This window comes from Takifugu flavidus, chromosome 15, assembly GCF_003711565.1.
Source record: "Takifugu flavidus isolate HTHZ2018 chromosome 15, ASM371156v2, whole genome shotgun sequence".
Lineage (NCBI taxonomy): Eukaryota > Metazoa > Chordata > Actinopteri > Tetraodontiformes > Tetraodontidae > Takifugu > Takifugu flavidus.
Genome location: NC_079534.1, coordinates 5991918 through 6010393, shown reverse-complemented (window position 1 = coordinate 6010393; position 18476 = coordinate 5991918). Strand labels below are relative to the sequence as shown.

At 47.5% G+C, this 18476-nt stretch overlaps 1 protein-coding gene across 1 annotated transcript; it reads right to left on the bottom strand.

Annotated features, from left to right (window-relative positions):
* Nucleotides 1–1435: 1435 nt before the first annotated feature.
* On the bottom strand, nucleotides 1436–16752 carry LOC130539193 (paired box protein Pax-3-like). Its single transcript, XM_057057385.1, has 9 exons — nucleotides 16419–16752; nucleotides 15561–15796; nucleotides 15317–15446; nucleotides 15067–15207; nucleotides 7063–7262; nucleotides 6332–6497; nucleotides 6035–6258; nucleotides 3319–3582; nucleotides 1436–2390 (listed from the first exon to the last, which is right to left on the bottom strand). Exons 1-9 carry the CDS (start codon nucleotides 16735–16737, stop codon nucleotides 2373–2375), a joined length of 1698 nt encoding a protein of 565 aa, XP_056913365.1. The 5' UTR covers nucleotides 16738–16752; the 3' UTR covers nucleotides 1436–2372.
* Nucleotides 16753–18476: the final 1724 nt, after the last annotated feature.

Below are 18476 nucleotides of genomic sequence, written 5' to 3'. Positions count from 1 at the left end.
CCTCTTCAAAGTAAAACTTCTCCGCCATCCGTCCTGCGTCGGCTTTTTGCGCTGACGGCTGTCCAGTTTTCAGGAACTCTTCGAAGGGGTCCTTTTTGTCCTCGTCGCTGCCTACGCACTTGAGCAGCGTCATGGCGAGGAAAGAGTAGAAGACCATTACGAAGAGGATGTAAAAGTAAGCGTTGTCGTAAGTCTCCCTGAAGCTGGAGAAGCTAATGTCCTCCGGACCGGTGCTGGACGGGGGCGCGGCCGTGCTGCTGGACACCGTAGCGTTTCCTGCTTTGGATCTGTCCTCCAGGATCTGCTGGCATTTGGAGAGGAGAGGAAGCAGGAGGGTCCGGTTCACCTCTGCCATGGCCCGATTAGAAATAACAGACCAAAGGTGCCCAAGCAAGTCAAACAAACACAGTTGAACAACTGAGAGAGCCGAACCGGGTTGTACCCCTTTAGGAAAGGCACGCTGCGAGCAATCCGCCCTCTCCTGATAAGGCGGAATGCCAGCGATAAGGCCCATTCCTCTGTCCTGCTGGGTACGGCCACATCCCGACGTGTATAAAAATTCGGATTTGGGCTATACTTGCTCATCTAATCTTTTCTTTTCCAGCCCCTGTTGGACTCTCTCTTTTATTATATACCATCCCAAACTTTTCTTTTCCAACCCCTCCTTTCCTTTGTGCTCTTTCCATCACATTCGCTTTAGGGCCTTGGAAGTGGCGGCGACGGCTGGATTGTTGTCAGCTCCGGTCAAGTAGTCTCCTCACTTTCAAAGAGCAGCAGGGTCAAAGGTTAAGTTGTCTCCAGTGTGTTGCTGCATGACTGGCACTCTGTTCCAAAGCGACCCCTTTAGCATCCCCCCCCCCTCATTGTGTCTCCCAGGGCTTGATTTAATTGAAAAGTGTAGATTAAACCAAATACTTGGGGATGAAACAATAAAAGCTTTTTCTTTCTCTTTTTTTTGGACGCGCGGACGGACAACGACAGCTGCACACCTGATCCCTCAGCCTTCAGAGGAAAACACGGGTGATAAAAATGCTTCGGCGATATCTGTAACCTTCTGAAGAGTTCGCCAACTGGGTGAAGTATTTTGTAGTTTGTGTTTGGCAGGGGAAAGTGACACCCCCGCCCCCCTTCCCTTCCAGACCCCATCACTGACTGGAGTCATGCGGTGACCGCGGGCACAATAATTTATAGCCACTCTGCTTTAGTCGTTAAGGGGTGTGAAGGAGCCCCCGGGGAGAAGGAATTTGTCCAAAAGGAGTGTTTATGAAAATGGATATATTTACGGTTTAGTGCTCCGTGAGAGCTCACACAGAGACGGTTTTGTTGCTCACCGCTCATCTGCATCGAGGTCCAAAAGAGTCAAGATCAGAACGAGAGGCAAGCACAACGGTTCCCTTTTTTCTCTCGATTTAATAAGATCCACTGAGATGTCACGTATTTTAATACACTTTATTATAAATAGTAAATAGTGCTGTGCTGTACACAAAACTTACAACGGAATCGGTTTGCAGCAACGCAAATGGAAAGTACACAAAGAAAAAGCACGAAATGAACACCGTGTAAGACTCAGTTCAGCCCCAGTTTAGGGCTCAATACAAGAAGGACAGAAGAGACAGGAGCCCTAAATAAATAAGAAATAAAAGAGATTTAGTTCCTGGTGAAAACTAATTTTACACATGCAAAAATAAAACAGGTTTAAAAAATGATGTGTTCACTGGAAGTAATGTCTCTATCTTTTTTTTTTTTTTGGTTTAATGTAGTCAGGGCAATGCTCGATGATTTCCCCTGACTGATCGATGCACGCAACCCAAAATCAATGAAATCAGCATGAGTGAGCATGTTTTTGAGTGCGGGATCGGGTGGTTGTGGTGGGGGGGGTTATCAGTGATAATTTAGACCACATGAGGTATGAATGTATTGCACTTTCTTTGGGTTGCAGTGGTGGAGTCCCATAATGCCTTTCTGCTGCTTCTTCAGGTAGGGTCACAGCGTCACCTTCAGTGTTGTACACGAGGCTCGTAACACAGTCACCATGATTTCCCTAAGACGTCGCGATGATCAGGAAGCCAGAAAGGCGCTTAAGAAGTCAAATCGCTCAGTCTTTCATGAATGGAGTCCCCTCTCTCTGCCCTCCTCCCGGGTTGACGCGCGAGCGATGCGATTGCCAGGTAACAGCTGTAACTTTGGTCCGAATAATTCCAGCCGGATCCCTCCAACGCCATCGCCGCACCTCCATCTCCACTGGTTCCCATTAGGAGAAGGTTCTCTGAAGTCTTCACCCGTCCAGCTGCTCTCTACCGCTGACCTTAGACTCAGGGTTTCCCCCGGCGATGAATGTCAAGAAGCCTCCTGTTGCGTCCATCTTGGCCACTTCATATGATAAAAGGCACCTGAGGAGACCAGCGAAGAAAGACGTTAGGGAGATACCAACATCACCTTCTCTGGAGGGTAACAAGAAGTGTAAACTGGCAGTGAAGGACAGGCAAGGGTGTAGGCTGGGGTCCAAGGTTCGAGAAAACGTAACAGGCTTTGCTAATGTCCTCACATATTCTGTGAAGCTAATGTGGTTGCTAAAGCTAACCTGAGTCCTATAGTTTGGATCTTGCGCTCCTTCACTGATCAATAACAACTCCACATCTGACCTCAAGCGGACACATGGTTCTAATCCTGGCCTGCCAAGGGCCATAATCGCCCTCTGTTAAAGAGCCTTCCTACTTTACACTATCTAACACACACATGTGCCTGCACTTACACACACACACGTGCATTTAACCAGACCCCCAAAAGCTACATGTGGGTCTCTCTCATGACCGGCTAAATTAATGACATCAAGATGTTACCGCTGATGGGCTAGTCAACATGTGGGAGCATACCTTAGATCGGCCCCAACAAAACAGAACTGCTGCCCCAACATTGGTCCCTCCCTCCTGTCAAACATGTTTTGGGCAGCGAATCTCTACGCTCGGCGGCGGTCTTTGTTAAACAGGGGTCATTACATGGCTAGGTGAGCTAGACCGGGGATTCTGGTGCTCAGGCTCATCAAAAGGGGTCACGAAAGGACAGTGAGAGAAGTGTGTGTGTGTGTGTGTGTGTTGGGGCACGAGGAGAGGCAGATGATGGTAATGTAAACTGAAGAAATCTAGTCACTCGTGGACCCCTCCTACGTGTAATTTCAGCAGAGTTCATGGTGATTTGAGAATATGAAAAGGCTCCTGCTTCAACCTCTAATCAGATGTGGACAATAAAAACTCAAATATACAGTTTAGACAGCCTGGAAGTGATATCAAAACCAAGAAAGTGAACTACAGTGCTTCATACCTTGCTCTGACTGTACTGGCCATACTGGTAGGAAGGATGGTGGTCCATGGCATATGCTGGGGAGGTGTAGGAGGGGGGGCAGTAAGACTGGGTGCTAGGCAGGGCGGGCATGCTGGTGAGGCCCGGCAGGACCTCCAGACGCTGGGAAGTGTGACAGCTGGTGGCCATTCCGCCACTCGGCTCCAGCCCGCCGGTCAGTGGGGAAAGGGCAAAGTCAGTCTGGGACTGATGTGGGACTCCGCTGGGGTTCAACAGGCCCATTACCTGAGGGGGGGTGAGGAGAGAGTGATCAGAACAGAGCACCAGCAGAAAAAGACACCCGCCTCGTTTAGTCCTCTGTCTTACTTCACATGTGGATTCAAAAAAAATGGTTCTTTGGTTGTTTATAATAAGCTTTTGGGAGACATTTTTGAGAATGTGATATGTTTTATGTAGTTTTTACTTATTATTATTTTGTGCCTGTTGCTATAGGGAGACAATATGAAACAACTCTGTTCTGTTATTGTCTCTTTTCTTCTCTCGCTTACTGTTGATGCTCTAAAATCACCGTGTCCTTGTGAGGCCGGGGTTAAGAGGCCAAAGTGTACGTGGGAACAAGAGATGGCGTGTGTTTTCATACGAGCACCACTTCTCCTGGATGGAACCCCGTATTTAGCAGTCGATGTGTGCACGCACAGTCCTGTGTAATAAGGATTTTTTTTCCTTTGCCTGGATGTCAGAGTTGTAGTGGTATCGGTGATACATCGCGAACAGCTGCACATCAGATTGCGTGAGAAGCCGAGTCATGAAAACGTCGGGGAAAATGACGTTAAAGAGAGCGCATGAGTTACAGCCCGTGTAGGAGAAAACGGTTCTGAAGCAAAACACGCCGCCAAAAACGCTGAAAACTACCAGGGAATACCTCAGGTGGTTTTGATATGCGTTTTTTACAGTTGGCCTGTCGGAGTCATGTGACCTCAAACATCTGCAAGAATATCAACGTGGCCCACCACCGATACACTTGTATTAAAATTCAACAGCAACATAAAAGAAGAAAATAAAAAACGCTCGGAGCACGGTGCATTCAGGGCACGCGTGGAATTATTCCTATCAGCTAGCCCGTTCCCACAAACGCTGGATGTATAGTTGTGTCGGGTTGCCTGCGTCATGTGTTGTGTACGCGCCCTCCGTCTGCAACTGAAACGGCAGCAGTTCCCGATGGTGTCTGTTTTGAGGTTGTTCCGGGGATTATATCTCAGAGGGGGTGCAAATCCCAGCCGCTCGCTTCCTTGGTGAGAAAGGGTTCCTTTGGTATGCACCAGATCAACAGTGAGACGCCAGAGTCGTAGAACCACACGCTGACCCGAGAGCCGAGAAAACAGAGCTGGCTGCTCGGAGAAGAATATCACCTATCCAAAGTAAACATTATCCATATCAAGAGGCTCTAATGTGACCATATCTGGAGTTAACCGAACCTTCGGGTCTCCGCTTGGATACCGATCGGCATTTAGAACAGATAGATCTGCAGTTCAGATCATTTCAGGGTGGATTTGGACAAGCTACTCGAAAAGACCTGAACGCTTAAAGTTTTCCAAATACCGAGAGGTCTTTTTGTTAAACCTGCCAGTGATGCAGAATTTAATCAAACTCATTTCCTCACTCATTAAGCTGACGTCTGGGAATTAATTCTGCCTTCATATGTAATGGAGAAAACTGTATCAATATGCATTCAAACAGCTGCAATAAATCCACGAATTAAAGCAAATTATCCAACAAAGTGAGTCATTTGCATAAATTACACACTTTGTTACAAGGCGATAGATTGCTTCATTCCATTCAATTAAGACAGTGGAACATTTGGAGATTGCATTTCCAGACAGAGAAAACATCCCAGGAATGAGATGAGATGCGCGAGCTATATGAAGCTGCCCGCTGGGGTTAATGTTGAAACCAGCCTTTAGGCCACAACACCTTTGGCCTCTTTATTGGAGTTAAACTCATTCAGTGACCTGTGTGTGTGTGTGTGTGTGAGAGAGAGAGAGACCTATGCTAGCGGTCCTTAGCTGAGCAAAATAGGAGCAGAGGAACAAATCACAAGTCCATGACTGAAACCTTTACAGACCAGACGGATAATTCCATCCAATGAGGAGAAGTCACATATCAAACCGGTCAATTATAGCTTCAGCCACGGTGGAGCCACCCACCATTTTCAGACCCAGGCAACCAGCAAACAAACTTCTTTTATTGATACTTCTATGTGGATCTTTCGGCATTCATGGGAGCAAACCTGCCAGAGGCGTTCTCTTTATCTGTGCCTGACAGAACCCGGAGATTCTCTCTAATGGGAATAAGTACCCAGCATGCATTGCAGCGGGGACGGCCACCCTTTGTGCCGGTTAAAAGCTTGTTTTCCGCCTGTTAGCCCATCTTCTGGGCTGGTGGGGAGCCACCGGCGGACACTGATGACTGTGTAATCAACCATAATTGTCTTTTCAGTTTTGATTTTTGTCATCATCTGACGTCCATACTTCCATCTGCCCTCATGTCTGACGTTTGCCGCGTTTTGAATTTAGCTAACGACCCATCGGAATAAGCAAGAAGGAAAAGCTAGCATATTTTTGAGGCTAATGTGATTTTCATCAATGTCACCGCAATGACACTTCCTAGGTCGCACAAAGGGGCGCATGAATCTTTTACGCGGTGATTTCAGGCGCTTCAGTGTTGTGTCTTATCACACCTGTGGCGAGAGGCTGTTGCCAATGGTGGGGTTGACAGCATTGGTATGTCCTGCCGGGGCCACGAAGTTGTCCGAGTAACCTGAGAAGCCGTGGCGTCCGGATGGCAAGCAGTATGCAGAGTTTCCATCCTGAGAGCCTGCTGAGGAGCTGAGCCCATTCTGGTGCACCGAGGTGGGGGGCAAAGGCTGCGGTCGATGGACCGTGCTGGGTTGCTCAGACGCCGCTGCGAATCAGACAGGTGGAATCAGGTTTCATCAGAATCCAAGCATAATTGTCACGTGTTTAGCTGAACTCACCTTGGGATATAGAAGTTGGGGTGTAGGGGCTATCAGACAGCTGGTAGGGCTGTAGGCTGGACATGGCCGAGGATGGGAATCCACCCGGGATGAGGTGGTTAAACGCCATCAGCTGACTAGCTCCAGCTTGCTTCCTCCAACGGGCTCTTCGGTTGCTGAACCACACCTTCAGATAAAAAAAACACAGGAGTGTTTGATTTCTATTCTATAAGAATAATTGTGTTATTTTTGCACCCGTCTGTGTGGGAGAGAGCCCGAAAGAGGCCTAACTGAACCTAACTGACCCGTTACATGGGGCTGAGCTGATAGAGATCTCAACATCTGGAGCCTGCGATGAAAACCATAGACACTACAGCTATGTGTGCAACTGCGCTGCGTTAACAGGCAAGCATCAGAGGGCTGTTCCAGCTGTTAAAGCCCATGCTCTATTAGCACCCTGTCTAAATTCAGGACATCTATTTTGGGGCCTTTACATGGTCCTTTTTAGCAGACTCTGACAAAAATGGGAATCTATCTTCATACACAGTGGGCGCAGTGTGTCTGTCTGCATGTGTGACGTGCGGAGAGGAGGGGTCAGACATGGGGGCCACATGCCTGATGGCTGTAAGAAATGCGTGGCAGCGACCCAAGGCAATTTAATGCCCACATAACATAACCGTGACAGGCGGACACATTGCTCCGCTGTAGGAGTGGAGCACGCGGGGGTTTTGAGAAGCTTGAGTGTGTCTAACCTGGACTCGAGCCTCTGTGAGTTTAGCCCGCTGCGCTACCTCCTCGCGTGTGTAAATGTCAGGATAGTGCGTGCGCTCGAAGGCCCTCTCCAGCTCCTCCAGCTGCTCCGCGGTGAAGGTGGTTCGACTTCGGCGCTGCTTCCGCTTCAAAGGCAGACCCGGCTCTGAGTCCACATCGGATGTGTCGTCCGAGTGACTGGCTAGAAATACAAAAAGAAAGCAAAAGAAAGAAGTGAGTAAAAGCAAAGCTGGGACACAATAGGCAGATCTGAAGCAACAGCTTATCCTGAGTACAACACATGGTACAGTGCAACTTTAGACAGCGTCCCCCTGCTCTCTTAAACTCCTCAGTGGTTCTCGAGGGGATCAAAAGCCAGAAGCTGCTTGAACACGGATTAAAGAGGACTAGATCCCTCCAGGACATTTATTCCCTGGGACACTGTGTCTCTCCCTGTCTTAGCCATGCTGTGCGCTGATGCTGATAGGGTCCCATGGAGTAGAGCAGGCAGCCTTTTTTGCAGGTGTTTCTTAATCTGTTTGTTCAGACGAGGGCAGGAAAGAGCGAGCGGGCAAGTCGGAGACAGCTATTGGGGCCTAATTCAGCAGAAGACGGGAATCAATGAAGGCTTGGGACAGAGGATTGTTGGGCAGCCTCCCCCCTGAAATGCACCATCTATTAAATAATGATTAGCCTCCCCAAACTAGCGTGACAGCCTGCCTTTGTCTGCCGTTACATGTGTTCGGTACACCCCCTCCATCTCGTATGCATCCCAACATGCATCTGCTGCCTCTCAGCTATGCGCTATTGCGCTCCATGAACTCAGGCCTCGACAATGTGTCAAACACAGATGGACACAAGGCAGCCGGAGTCGCCGTCGGCTCTTAAATCCAGCCCGCAGAGACCTCTCGTGAAGAAGGTTCACTGCACCTTTTCGACGCTCAGATTCGCACCTAAACCGAGAAATGCGCCTGAAAAGCGGAGAGACAGGTGGAAGGGGACACAAAGGCCCCCATTCCTGTGCCCCCTCCATCCCCCAATTTAAAGTTTCAATTAAAAAGTGCCTAGTCAGACACGGAGCGGGGGGTTTACAGGGTTCTCCCTTTGGGTCTGGAGCCACTGGGGCCAGGCAGGAAATGTTTGCGGAGGTTGCCAGTGTGCGTCTGACCAGGCATTACACACGGATTTGTTCCCTGGGAATGCTGCTGCGCCTCGGACCGCCGGGATGCAGGATTCTGATGCTTAGAAGAGCTCTTTATTACATTTGAACCAGGGGCGACCGCGCGAGTATAAAGACTCACAAAGGATTAGCTGGATGCTTTCGGTATGGGTCGGGCTTGCAGCAAATTTTACAGTGCGATGGGCATAAAGGGAGCAACGGAAAGCATGAAATCGAAACCTGATACTTGATAAACACTTTTTGTCGGTAAAAAACAACCTGAAGTAGCGCGCAGAGGAGAGCTGAAATCCATGTCGCAGCATTAACATAATAATCAACAGAAGAAAAAGATTCTTGAGGGAGGGAAGAAGCGCTCATAAAACTTTTCAGAGGAGAAGCTCCCCACTGTAACTCATGTTAACTGAGGGGTGGGGGTTGATCGCTCCTCTTTTGCCCCTTTTATTTCTGTCTTTCTCTCTTATTCTTCCCCCTCCCTGTTTTTATTATTAGTAACAGAGAAAACACTCCATCACAGATGCTCCCTTAATGGCGTATGACAGTGTTGCTTTTGTCATCCTCTGGCTTGCACTTTCTCTTCTGCTCTTTTCCTCTTTTGCTCCCTCTCTCTCTCTTTCTCTTTTTTTTGGAAGTGATGTAGCCAGCCTTTTGTGTCTTAGCAGGCAAAAGCCTGTGGCAGCGGTCTATTGGCCCGATTACCACGGTCCATCTGTAGGAGCCATCAGGGACGCCCGGGCCCTCATTCAGGGGCCTGTCACCTGCCCAGCGGGAGGTGGAGGGGTGCTGCAGGGTAAGATGGGGCTGCAAGACCAGGGGCTGAGTGGGGGAATGAAGGGTGGGAGGGAGACAGAGGAGGGGTATAAAAGAGGTCCAGAGAAGGGCCACTGGGGGCTGTGAAGGGGCACAGCAGGGGAGCATCCCCTCCTTCCATTGCCTTAGGGCCACAGAGTTGGGGGTGGGGAAGTTAAAGGGGATGACATGGGGAAGAGACGGGAAGCTGGAGGCACCTGAAGGAGATGCCAGGGTGTCAGAATAAAGAGGGGTGAAGCTGGTGGTCATTCATAAAACCCGGCCCGTCCCGCCATTCACATCATTTTTCTCTGATGCAGCATCCAGATCGTTCACACCTTCAGACTCCGCCGCGGCAGCAGAGAGCATTGTTCACGCACAATGTCCAAAACAAATGGCTGGAGAAACAAAGGGAGGCCTCGGGTTCTTTGCTTAAACGCACAAATCAAATTTTCCGCTGCAGCTAAAGCACCAGGGAGCTGAAACCGCTCTTTAGCCACTCACGGTTTGGCAGAAAATATGACAAGAGTCTTAATTGTAAAATAGATGATTATCCCTCCAGCGGAAATTAACGCTGCAGTAAAAAATGATCCATAAAAAAAGAAGCTAGCGATGATGATAGAGTGGAGTGGGTGGCCCTCACGCTCAGGGCTCCTGGAGCGGAGCTGATCAACAGGTGAATTCAACAGGTTTCTTTCCTTTTGATAGGCATTTGCATTGGGGGAAAATGCAGTCACAGAATGAGCGGATTCGCTCAAACAACAGCAGGAAAAGCACAACGCTGCACATTAGAAGGCCTCGGGATTGTTTATCGATCATGAGCAGGGACTGACAGCCGGGGAAGATAAACTCTCGAGCCCGCAGATGTGAACTCAAGGAATGTCCAGTCTCATTAGCTTCACCTGCAGCCGCGCTGCCTCAAACGGGCCCGAAAAGAAAAGGAAAAAAAAGCCGAGCGAAGCCTCCAACTGCAGGAATAAAGACTGCTCTTGTTTACCGCGCCGTCTGCGTCGGCCAGGGCTTGCCGTGCCAAGCGTTTGGCCCCCTCCTTATTGCTGCGGGAGACGTTAATACGAGAAGACGGGCTCAGGCACACACGTCCGTGGACGTGCGCATAAAATCCACGCATGGATCGGGAAAAGAAGGAGGTGGACGGAGCCACGGAGAGAGGGATGGGGTTTTAGAAATAGATATTAAAGTAACTCGGCGAAAGAGGGAAGCTGGAGGAAATGAAAGCGAGTAAAGAAAAGAGATGAAGAGCCTGAGTAGTGAAGAGAAGGAGAAGTGCAGCATATGGGGCAGTTTATGGTTCTTGCATTGGAAGGGGCTGGCTTGCCCTTCCTCCGGGGCTGTTAATAGAGAAGGTAATTGAGCTGGTGACATGTGTTCGCAACCCAAAACAAAGGGCAGAGGAGACAAATGAACTAGTTATTTGCCCAGGGAAGTTGATCTAAACCTTTCAGGCAGCGCAGAGTGCGAGCTGGACGCCGAGTGAAATAGCGGCGTGCCACGTCCCGCCAGAGCGAGCAGATGCACCGAGGGGGAAGAATGGTTAACTGACAGCTCACGGGCTCAGCTGGGGTTAACAGTTAAGGGGGAAATGGGAGCGAGTGGGCTGCCCACTTGACTTGCTAAAGAGCCCCCGGGAGCCCGCAGCTGCCTGGGAAAAGAGGGGGGAAAGAGAGTGGGAAGGAGAGAGAGGGCGATGATGATGTGATGGGCAAAAAAAAAGAAAAAAAGGAGGGCATCAATAAGCACAGGAGGTTGGCCCTTAACGGACAAAGAAATGGCCGGCGATATGACTTTGAAAGATGTATCTCTGCCTAATATGGAGGAAGTTACAAAAAGCCGCAAATGGCCCTTCATGCCTATTATGTGTGCCCAGTGTGAGGTGGTTATTATTTAGTTCCACTGCGGAGCGGCTAGGTGACAGTTTCACGGTGGCATTTTCACCCCTGGGGCAGGGACAAAGCAGCAGCAGCGAAGCCACGCGGGGACAGAGCAACAGGCCAGTCTGCTACATGTTCCAGTCTAACGCTAACGCAGCAGAGATCCAACAACCATCGGGACACCTGGAAAACCTGGACCCTGCTCAGCTCCAAGCCTCCCAGTCTCGCGCAGCGGGGCCACAAGCCTGTCCAAACTGTAGCTGACGTAAATTGAAAGTGAACTATTTGAATAAATGAAACACTTTTGAGAAATACACATTTTTGTCAGCTTTTAGGACGCTGATTTACCGTTGGGATACTAATGTCATCTTTGCCCAAACATTATCGTGACCTTCTTTTCATGTGCCCTGATAGTTTTAACAGTCAAGTGACCCGAGGTCAGCCCCTGACCTTTTCACAGCCAGCGCACAGGGGAGCGGTTGAAAAACAGCCTCATCACCGACCCCGCAACAAACTCCCTCACCAAAGGGAAAGGAAACACAGTTAAATCTTAAAAGGTAGTCATTGATGCCCTAAAAGAATCTTCGCGCTAATTTTCTGACGCTTTCTGTTGTTATAAATCGTGCAAAAAAGGTTTAAAGTTTGAAATCTTTTTTTAATGTCTTTTATCAGTTTATTCGCGCTACTTATTGACTGTTTTTAAATGGGTTTTATTTGCGTAGAGTGAAAAGGGCATTAATCAAAAGAGCAGCGGAGCCGTCCCGGCGCGTCCATAATGCGCTGGATGAAACAGCTCCACAAAAAACTGAGGCTAAACAAAGTTAAGTGATTGACAACACTGTCTGGCTTTACTCAATTAACTATCCCATTGTGCTGCTCTCTGCAAAGTCCCCTCGCCCCCGACCCTTTTCTCTCCGCTCTCCTTTATCCTCCCCATCACAGAGTTTTGCTTGGCTAATACTTCCAAGGAAATGGAGAGTTCTTTTTTTACTGGGGCTCCTCTCCTTGACCTTCCATTGCTCATTGCTTCTCTTTCAGTCACTTCCCAGTGTCTCTGGGGTTAGCGGGGAGAATGCGGAGAGTACATCAGCGCCGAGGGGCCGGCTCGGGGCAGGACCCCGGCCTATTACTTCAAAGTTGGTGTGCATTCATTAATTGTCCTTTGAATTAATATTGGGGGATCACAATGTGGGTGCCAACAGAGAAAGAGGCTTTAATGAAGCATAGAGTCTGTATTCAGTTGTAGATCAGCCGGTGTGGATTTTTTTTATTATTATTATTTCTCTGAGAACGACAGCAGCCTGAGAATCTATCTGCTGGAATTACATATTTATTTTGGTTAAACTTGTATTAAACTGTCAGAGCTGAGTGGAGCAGGAATTCCTCTGGCTGAGGCTTTCTGTCTCCCGCCACGGCAGCAGAGGGATGAGTCTCCTCCGAGCGTGTAACTCAGCGGAACCAGGAGGCCCGCGAGATTTAAACGTTCAGCACATTTTGGGAGCTCGGCCCGCGATGATTGGGGTTATCTTTTCCCTCCCTGGAGGTGAGAGTAACGTGCCTGTTTACGCTCGTGAGGGACTCATCAGCGATAGAAGTTTGGAATTTTGAAAATTGGATTAGATGACTCAATCGAGGTGGCGGCGTGTTGACCTTTGCTACCATTTTGCACACTCAGAGGCTCTTGTTCCACCACTTCAAAATACGCTAAAAATCTCCAACACACGTCCGTTCCCCACGCTCGTCGCCGGCGCTCCGCGTTCGCCTCTAAATCCAAAGTCACGGGGAGCCGGTAACCCAGTTTATTTACACAAACAAAGTCCTCCTTAGCTCCGTCCACAAAAGCAGCTAAATCTTTCATGTTTTGTCAGCACTTGATTCCTTCTGTCCCCCTGGCTATGTGCCTGCGCCCGGACAATGGGGGCCGGAGAATGGCAGCAGATTGTTGGAATGCACCTCAATGAAACCAATTATTACATGTTGACTGCGTTCACCATGGCACGTTTGAAAGAGCCAGGCTCATTCAATTTGACACTGCAGGAACCCCTTTAAAGAGAAGTTATCCCTTTGACTGTTTGTATTTCTGAGCTCTCTCTTTTTCTCCTCTTCTTTTGCTCCTTCGCCCCCACTGCAAGAGTGGCTGCTCCACTTTCAGGACTTTGGTTGCTTTAATTACCTCAGTGTGGCTAAAACGATACCACTGATCGACAGAGGTAAAATATATGTTTGAATTCTGTGTCCGCGGAGACGCAAAAGCTAATTCTACATAGGGGCGCCGTCTCTCTGCACAAACGCTAAAAACGGTTACAAAAACCTGCCAAACACGGCTGAAGCGTTTAAATTTCACCATCTCAAAAGCTAAATGACACATAGAAGTAACAGAACTATTCCTGCATACGGTGTTTTCCCACAGCCGCCCGGCCGAAGGCGAGCCGCTTGCTAACGCCGCTCATGCCCCGGGGCCGCCTTGCGTACCCTGTCCCACAAACCATGGCGTCCCTGTTCCCAGACAAATAAATCTAAATGAGTCGAGCTTTGATCTCAGCATTTAAGGAAAGCCAACAATGGCGGCAGAGGAGAAGGGGGCAGAGAGCAACAGGCCTTCTCTCTCCGCCACAACAATGGCCTCTGCAAACACCTACTTCATCAATATTTGGCCAGAAGACACTCTCTCAGTCCCCAAAACAGCCTTTTCACATTCTAATGAAGATGCCATAAAAGAGGAAAAACAACAACTACTTCCACAAAGAGACACAAGAATGAAATAGTGCCGTTGTGTCAGGGAGAAAGTTCCTCGGAGCGGTTTGAACAAACGATTATTTCATGCAACATCATTTGTATAAACATTTTCCTTAAATGCATTTCACGGAACTATGAGTGACAGCTTTTTATGTAAACAGTGGGGGGTTTGAGGTGTATTCTTTTTTTTAAATTGAGGACGTAAACCTAAGCATTAAATATGCATCTGGGGGCACATTTAGGCATTAAATACGCATCCAGACGTGTAGATAAACCATTTCCTCTACTGCTGCGACAACATATAGGTTATTTATCCATACATTTACGTGGGGAGAGAGGACAGAGCGCGGAGCCGCCTGAATGTGTGCGCCCTAGGCGGAAAGGAAAGGGGCGGACTTTCCCCGAGATGAAAGAGGAAAGAAATAAAAGGTTAGGATTTAATCTAGTGGAGGGAAGAGAGGGGTTTCACTGCGCACACTGGCCGAAAGCGTCACGCTCGTTGCGCAAAGACTGTGACAAAAAACAAATCTCTGTGCACAAAATGTAAAAGCGAAGTACAATTTGGGTGCGCAAAGTTCGACGCGAATGGAGCAACAAGCCTTTTGCGTGATGTCGAATGCAACTTATTTCGGATTTGCTCTTCCCCCCCTCCACTTTGAGTTTTAAAAAGCTCTAGCAGAATTTAAATATCTCAAAGTAACGCATACATGTTTAAATTCGCGCGTAATTTGCTGGCATTGTCAAAATGCGGCCACTTTTCCACTGAAATGGAGTTAATAATTAACTACACCCTCCATTATTGTCTCCAACAAGCTCTCCTTCTGCGGCGGCCCTCCTCGGTCCCCAACAGGTCGTAAATCAACAGGTGCCTGCCCAAAGTCTGAGCTTCTTTGCTCGTTTTTCCCCTGGGTGACGAACTGTAAACAGTGGGAACAGAGCCCCAAATTGGCACTTTTTTGAGCAGTCTATAAAGCAGGTCGCTGCGGGCCCTTTGCTGTCCCTGAATAATTCATCGCTCATTGCGAGTTCATAATGTGCTCTTGGGGCCTTTTGTCAGCGCACTTTTTCCTCCCTTTCTTTGGCTATTTTGAAAAGCCCTGGCGTCTTTTTGTACACCACTGAGCCGCTCACTGCACTTTGGCTTTTGTGTGTGCCAAACTGAGGTGCGGGTTTCAATAGACTCTGTCTGCTTTGTGCTCCCTGAAGTTCATCCTCAAGTGTCCGGTTGTGCGTAAAATATTCTCAGGCTTGGGAATTAAAAATGTTTCTTTATCCGCAAATATGTAATCTATCTGTAGATGCGTCCCCTCATTATTATTATTAGTATTATTATTATTATTATTATTATTATTATTATTATTATTATTATTATTATTATAACGACTGCAGGTGTGAAACCAGAACGCTGTACTCACATCTGTCTCCCAGGATGCCGTCGATGCTGTGTTTAGTCCGTGGTTCGCTTTCATCCATCTCCCTCTTCACCTCTTCGTCGTCCTCCTCATCGTCACCTACTCCGCCGAATTTGGATCGAATAACGCGGCTGATGGCGCTCACTGTGACAAAAACAGCGCTGACAAATGAATACCTGTGCGGAGAAAGGTTCCATTGCTTTGTCTGGCGAGCTAAAACAGGCCCGAGGTGATGACTTCCGCGAACATTTACCTGACGGGACGTTGTTCCTGTCGCAGATACCATCTTTCAGTAATTTGTCCCTGATTTCCCAGCTGAACATTCCCGGGTTTTCTCTCTTGTACTCCTCGATTTTCTTGTCCAGCTCCGGAGAGGCGGTTGGCTTTAACGAGAGGTGATGAAACATTTTGTTGAATCCGAAAAGATTTCAGCATCAGAAAAACTCTTTAGAAGAGAGTTTTTGGAAAAGGTGTGATTACGCCTCGCGGTTCCTCACCTTTGGCTTGCTGCCTCCGATGGCCCCCGGCCTGATGGAGCCCGTCTCCTGGTACCGACAGAGGATTTTGGAGACGCAGCCGTGGGACACCCGCAGCTGGCGGGAGATGACGCACGGACGGATACCGTGATGGGCCATCTCCACGATCTTGTGGCGGATGTGGTTGGGGAGAGGTCTCCCGTTTATGAAGACACCCCCCAGCTGGTTAACACGACCCTGGCCCAACGGAGTGGAGACTGGGCAGCAGAAAGTATTATGTTATTATTAGAGTATTATATATTATATATATTATATAATTTTAGTAGTAAATTAATTATTATTATGGTCATTGTTCTTCTTCTTATTATTATTGTTATTATTATTATTATCGTTATTGTCGTTACCGTTGTTATTATTATTATATCGTTGTTGTTATTATTGTTGTTATTGTTATCTTTTTACAAAAATAACTATTAAATTGTTGAAATATTTCATTGCTTAATTGTACATTTTTAATGATTAGTTATTTATTGGATTTTTTTAAAATCACAAATTGTTTAAATATCTAAAAGTAATAATACCAGTAACATTACCAACATTAATAATAATACAAATAATAATCATTGATTATTCTTTTACCTAATTTGCGCCCATCGCGCAAATGAAAACAAAACTTTTTTTCAACTTTTTGTTTTTTTTTCACCATTTTCTTATAACTAATTACAACATTTTCTTTTAACTTCGAGCCAAGAGGCAAAATTCTTGGGCGCAATAATGATCGTCTTTTTCCCCAGATTTCCAGCGTCCCTCTCGAGCTCCGCCACTAACTCCTGAACGCCGCTAAACTTCTGAAGGCTCGGCTGTTGGCGAGAGTTTTACCTTCCAGAGAGTAGCCTCCCCTCGGGTAGTTCTGGTGCGGGCTCGGCCTCATCATTCTGGGAAACCCTCCTGCCAGCGCTGTCATGCCTCCCGGTTCTTGTGTCAGACAGACGCCTTTGATTGATCTGTTTGCTCGCTTAAATCCCACAACAGAGCCGGTTCTCCTGGGCTCCTCCGCTGCAGTAACAGGTCGCCCCTCCTGCAGAAAGCCCCTCTGGACCGTTGGCTGATGGGAGCTGGAGTCGAAGCGCAGGTGTTGAGTGAGACTCCTGCGGAGGTGGAAGGGGATGATTTGCGGGGATGGATACAAGTCCAACATTTTATCTTGCGTGGCTGCCCCCTCGGACTCGGCGCAGCGCCTCCTGATTGGCCGCGGACCCGGACGTTCAGGGGCCGTCGGAGCGCTCTGATTGGACCACACCGGCTCCCGTCTGCACTGACCTCACGAGGTCAACTCGTCGTGTCACAAGTTTTTCCTCAAGTACACAACTTTTAATGATGTCCATTAAATGGACGATGGGATGAGAGGAGGCTGCTCACTATCTTAGAAATGAATCAATCATAGAATCACAAATCAAGAACTCTATTTCAGATGAACGTGCACCTGCAACCTTCTAAAGTTTGAGATGCTTTAGAAATTGAACGCATGCACATTTCAGCTCATCAAGTCCATCAATCAGCTTGTTTTATTAGGTGTGTAAAAACAATTCTGGTCAACAAGTGAAACAAGATTCCAGCAGCTTTTAAAACCGATGAAATCCAAAATATTAACCTTTAATAAGTCGCCAACTCGGGTCTCGTTTGCCCGTCAACCATTGAGATTTATTTTTTTTAAAGAGTAAAAAAAAGAAAACAGATATTTATAGACCACCATCCGGACCATCACCACCCCACCGTCCCTGCAGGGAAATAAAAACCTCAAGCGCAGGTCCGCGCACACACGCACGGCCCCACAATAATTAGTGATTCTTTCTCTTAGAGCCTCCTGAAACCACAGAGGTGACATTTCTGCACACGGCAGAAGCAATTCCACGCGCAGATTTTAGTTTTTAATTTATTTATTTTTTTATGTAAAGAAAACGCGAACTTGTGCTTTTGGAGATTATTAATGAGTTGAGAAAAATTGAGCAACTAGAGACTTCGTGAGATATTTATTTATTTATTTATTTATTTATGCACTTCTGCGCCGACAAGCAACAGGCGAAATTGTCTCAAGGATAATTAACCACCGTGTGTCCGGGTGTCTTTTACATTTCTATGCATTTATTTATTTTGCTTCAACTTCAACTTTTCCAATCAACTTTTTTGCCGTGCGTGAGTTGGGCAAAACTCACGCAAAACTCAACACCCCCCCCCCCCCCCTTTTTTTTTTTTTTTTATTATTTATTTCCTGTTTTTATTTTAACCTCTATTTGTTGTCGGTGTTTGCGGTGGACGCTGCAGCACCGCTGCTCACGCAGGGCCGTCGTTCATTCTTGCCTCTAATCGACAACAATAGTTCTTCTACATGAACCACAAGGCAGTGTAACACATCCGTGCAAATGCTCAATTATGGACACCACACTATTCTCTCTTTTGTATGTGTGTTTGGGAGGGGGGGGGGGGGGGTAACCTAAAGAACCACTGGCTGGTCTTGCTGATGCTGACATATTGATAAGCAGGTCATTGAATAACACACACATTTCTATTTATATATGTATCTATAGATATCGTATTTATTACAATCATGAAGGATTTGAATGCATGTCTCATTACACTTTTCCCTGACCTAACTGCAGACTACAGTCTCTCTTTCCTTGCAGTTTTCCACGTGACCTGATGCAGATTAATTCCTCCTTCATGCAGAAAAGGAATGAACAGAACATGTGGAAACATTATATGTCCATAAAAAGAAAAACAGGAATGGGGGAGCAGAGTGTGTGTGTGTGTGTGTGGTGTGTGTGTGTGTGTGTGTGTGTGTGTGTGTGTGTGGGGTTTATCATACTGAAGTTTGGCTATCATGAAAAGGACATTGGATCTACCGTGTCAAATCAGTTAGCAGGGTGAGCTGAGTTAGAG